The sequence below is a fragment of the Buceros rhinoceros genome, unplaced genomic scaffold, assembly GCF_000710305.1.
Source record: "Buceros rhinoceros silvestris isolate BGI_N320 unplaced genomic scaffold, ASM71030v1 scaffold11690, whole genome shotgun sequence".
Taxonomy (NCBI): Eukaryota; Metazoa; Chordata; class Aves; order Bucerotiformes; family Bucerotidae; genus Buceros; species Buceros rhinoceros.
In genome coordinates, this window is record NW_010391327.1 from 43,610 (window position 1) to 48,298 (window position 4,689).

At 56.6% G+C, this 4,689-nt stretch overlaps 1 protein-coding gene across 1 annotated transcript in view; it reads left to right on the plus strand.

The window, feature by feature from the left end:
* NTNG2 (netrin G2) overlaps positions 1-4,689 on the plus strand; it is a 45,631-nt gene that overhangs the window by 40,705 nt on the left and 237 nt on the right. Inside the window, 3 exon segments of the mRNA XM_010141250.1 lie at positions 3,599-3,766; positions 4,145-4,279; positions 4,586-4,689. Of these exon segments, the coding sequence (XP_010139552.1) occupies positions 3,599-3,766; positions 4,145-4,279; positions 4,586-4,689 (407 nt within the window).

Below are 4,689 nucleotides of genomic sequence, written 5' to 3' on the forward strand. Positions count from 1 at the left end.
CCTGCTTCAACACATCCTCAAACAGATATAGCTCAACCAACCCTCCTTAGATACCTGCCTAGAGCTTCCAGTGTCCCTTTGCCACCTTTTTAAGCAAAAAAGAGGGGGATCTGTATTAAATCGGATCTTCTGTCTAACTGATGCCACTGTAAGCTGTTGAGCGCCCACCAAACACAACAGCTCTTGGACCCAAGCTGAAGCCACCAGACCCTCCTGAGAACATTCGAGGTAAGGCCATGCCCATCCCCAAGGGTGGGACAGGACAGATGCCCACAGGCCAGGACAACCCACCCATCCTCAGCACAACCCACTACTGTACCATCCGCTTTCCTGCTCAGAGAGTCCACCTCAGCTCAGTTCTGCTCACCCAGCCCCATGGAGATATTTCTGGAGATGCCTTTGGGGCTGGGATGGCTGCAAGGGTGGTCCTGGGCACCCCCACTGCTTTGGGAAGGGGTTTCTTGCCATAGGACGAGGGCCCCACACATTCCCCCAGCCAAGAGGAACGGGGCAAGAGGAACTGGGCGGATCATCTACTCTGGCCCAAAGGGCCAAGCCTCATTAGAAGATCATCCTGCTACCAACACCCCGTGGAGCCTCCTCACAGGCGTGGCTGCTCCTTATGAGGGATAGGCACAACTGTGGGGACTTCTACACAGGGATATGACCCCAGGGCCACCTGCAGCACTCACTGAAGAGATGTGGGGCTCTGGAGCAGCCCAGGGACCCACTGAGCTGATCCTTCCTCTCTGGGCTGCCCCAATTCCCTCTTGGTGGGGACAACAGACCCCAATCCCACCACACTGTGCCATGCCACTGCTAAGCATCCATGAGGAGAGGCCACCATGTTCCCTGCTCGCCATTATGCCAGGGGATAGGGATGCCATGGTGACAGAGCAGAGCCGTGGAGGCTAGAGAGGCCATGTTGGTGTAAGAGAGTCTGGACATCCTGCCGGTCCACCATGGGACCAGGGGAAGCCATGCAGACCCGAGGAGGCCCTGGTGCCACAGCAGCGTCACTGATGGTGTCAGAAGCAAAAGTGGTCCCACTCTGAGCATGGCTGAGCCCTGGGGTGGGGGGCATGGCCACCTTCTGCCATCGCTGTCACTGTGGGGATGTAGATGCCAATGCCCACACAGCGCATCCCCGAGCACCACAGTGCTGTGCAAGGACTGGCACACCACAACAACTGGTGGGCCCCATTCCTAAACACCCTGTGGGATCTCAGCAAGGCTTGACCTTGCCCTTACTGGGGTTAACAAAACACAAAACCTCCCCAAGAACCAAACCCCACCAGCTCGATTTGGAAGCAACAGCCTTCACCCCCACAGCACTCAGATGTGTTTTATCATTTGTGTAGCAGCTCCGAAGAGCAAAGCAGGGCGCACAGCACACTCTGCAGGCAAGAGGCACGGGAAAAAGTCAGGTACGTGCTGGTGGGGACAAGCCGGGCTGGAGCATCGTGTGCTCTGCAGGACGCTGCAGCAAGCCCTACCAGATACCACCTCCAGCCTTTGTCCTCCTAGCTGCACTCCTAGCAGCTTTTTGGGTGCCGCTTGGCCTGACCTCCATCAAACTGAGGCGTTGGCCTGTAGATTTTATTTGTTAAACTGTTCAGACTCATGGATCCTTACCCTGAATAACCCGATTCGTGCCACCGAATGTGAGTAACAGGGAATGTGTGAGTAGCTCCTCCCAGCTCTGTGCATTGCAATAGCACTGTGCATTGAGGTTTTCACGCACCAAACTTTGAGGAGGGGAGAAAAGGGGGAGAAATTTAGCAGCTACCAGCTGCCTGGTGCAGAAATAGATGCCAGCGCTGCCAGAGCAGTGCTCTTGGCTCAGCTCGGCATTGTTCTCGTAGCAGAGCTGGTCGCGGTAGAGTAGGACGTGGAGTGGTGCTAAGCAGTGAGAAAAAGCATGTCTCTGATTTTTCTTAAGCATCCTCAAAGAGCTCAAAACTCTTCCGGCTCAAACCAGGCTCTGGCCCAGTGGCTCCTATTGAAACATATAAAGGTAAGAGGAGGGAGCACGGTGCTCCAGGGCTTTGCCCAGGTGATGTGGTCCAGCAACCTCTGACAGAGAGAAGACGGGGAGGACTTGCTGTCGTGGTTAGCTGTGTGTAGGAGTGCATCCTAGGGTGAAAAAACACTGGGGAATGTGGCTGCCAGAAGTATTTGAGCTGAAGTTCTTTGGGTATTGGTCAAACAGTGGAAGTTTTTTCACAGCAAGTCAAGATTACAATGGACTCAGGTCCTCCTCCGGCAGCTGTGAACCATGGGGAAGCCTCTGCCCTGCTCCATCTTCCCTGGTCATCATTTCATTGGGACATCTCCTCCTTCAGTCACGTGCACATGCCAGCCCACTCCCTTCCCTCCATCCCTCTGCCATCCATGAATGCTTAATGCTAGAGCTTGGAACAAAACCCCAGCTCCCAGCTTCCCTCCTCCTCTCTGAAGGCTGGGGAAGCTCAGAGCTGGCTGACAGTTTCTGCTCACGTTATCCCCTGGTCGTGCTGGCTGGGACACCTCCTGACCAGGGCAGCTGGGCCACAAGGCAGCTAGGGTACCTCCTCTCCTCCTGTGTTACACTTTTAAACTTCCAGGAAGATCCAGAGGCCTGAATCTAATGCTACAAGGCAGTCACCATCCCGTCACAGTAATAAAAAGCAAACAGCAGAAGCAAGAGCTCAAATCCCTCTGGCTACAAAGGAAACCTAGCTGGTTGTTTTCTAACATGTGCCCACAGCCGAGAGGTCAGCCCTGGGGACAGGAGCAGTGCTCAGCCAAGTGATGGTGCATCTTCCAGCCCACCAGCAGCCTTTGCTGGCATCCCTGTGCTGTGCCAGGCAGCCCTGGTTCAAACACGCACTGGTTCACCATCTTTTGATGGACCCCACGCAAGGCACACTCCCTTGCACACACTCATTTTAAGCATCTAACCCAGGAGTCACCATAGTTCACCTCCAGCGCTGATTCGGGAGGTGCAACAGCCAGGGGCATGCTGAGAGGGGAAAAGGTCGGAGAGGCAGCAAGGTTTTACCTGGGCTTCACTTTAGCCTTGTCCAGGACCTTCCCATCACTGGAGGGATGCACCCTCTGACAGCCCGTCCCATGGTCCAGTCCCCTCCTTGCCACAGCGAGGCAGAGTGTAGCCTTCAGCAGAGCCTCCGCTGGGGCTCTGCACCCCAGCCCTGATCCCTTGGAGGCTCTGCAGCCCCACCAGCGCCAAACTTGGGCACCAAACCGTGCTCTGCTCAGTACCAAGGCAGCTCTTTAGCACCTGACTCCCTGCTCCCGTGGTGATGCATTTCCTTAAAGAGATCATGTCCTGGGACAGCCGAGGCTTGGCTCCTGCCTGTCCTCACCCCGGACTCCCCTCTGCTCTCTGAGCAGTGCCTTCCAGCCCCATTCCCCCGGGGCAGTGAAGAGCAGCAGCGCTGTGCACGCTCATCCCGCCCAGCCCTGTGTCAGCAGTGGCCTTGGTGGATCACCCGAGCAGAAGCCTCCTCCAAAGCCTTGTGGCTCCTCACCTTTACCCCTCAACAAGGGAGGATGCTCCTAGCTCAGCTCTCCAGCTCTCTCCTCCTCTCTGCAGACTGCGAGTGCTACGGCCACTCCAACCGCTGCAGCTACATCGACTTCCTGAACGTGGTGACCTGCGTGAGCTGCAAACACAACACGAGGGGCCAGCACTGCCAGCACTGCCGCCTGGGCTTCTACCGCAACAGCTCGGCGGAGCTGGATGACGAGAATGTATGCATAGGTGAGCACTCTGGAGGCCTCGGGCAGTGGCACCAGCATGTAGGACGGCTCATGTAGGACCTCGCTCTGTGGGGTGGGCTTCAGTTCAACTCCTCTCTGGAGGGTGCTGCATCCTGCCCAAGGACAGCAGCGCTGATGGTCTCTGCTTCGAGGCATCTCTCCCCTGAAAATGAAGTCCACATAATGTCTTTCCAACTTGATTCTTGCTTTACCAGGAGCTGCTCAGCTCCAGAGAGGGTTGGTCTTTACACCCATGGCCCTAAGGTCCCCCCTGCAGCACATGGCCAGGCTTTCCCAAAGTCCCCAACACCCTTCCAGGGCATCAGCGGGCACAAAGGCCGCAGGCAGGGCAGGCGCTAACAGCCCTGTCTTTGGCCAGAATGTAACTGCAACCAGATCGGCTCCATGCACGACCGCTGCAACGAGACCGGCTACTGTGAATGCAAGGAAGGTGCCACGGGGCCCAAGTGCGACGACTGCCTGCCCAACTACTACTGGAGACAGGGCTGCTTCCGTAAGTACCTGAGCCAGAGGGAGGAGTGAGGTGGCTCCAGACAAGAGGGAGACCTTCAGCAGCGCCTGCTCAGGGGCCCTGTGATGTAGGGTGAGCAGACTCCGGCCCTTCCTCCCAAATCTGGCTTTGCTCCCGGTGTCTGCAGCCCCCGCAGTGTTCCTCTGGCCTTGGGACTGTACTATGAAGGCTGGATAATTTAACCCCCAGGAGCCAAAGAAGGCTAAAAGTTTCTAGTTTCTGCTGCAGTCAAGGCATTTAATATGCCCCAGATTAACACCGTGTCCTTCCCTCCCTCCCACCTCGTAGCCAATGTCTGTGATGACGAGCTCCTGCTCTGCCAGAATGGTGGCACCTGCTACCAGAACCAGCGCTGCATCTGCCCCGTGGGCTTCAAGGGTGTCCTGTGCCAG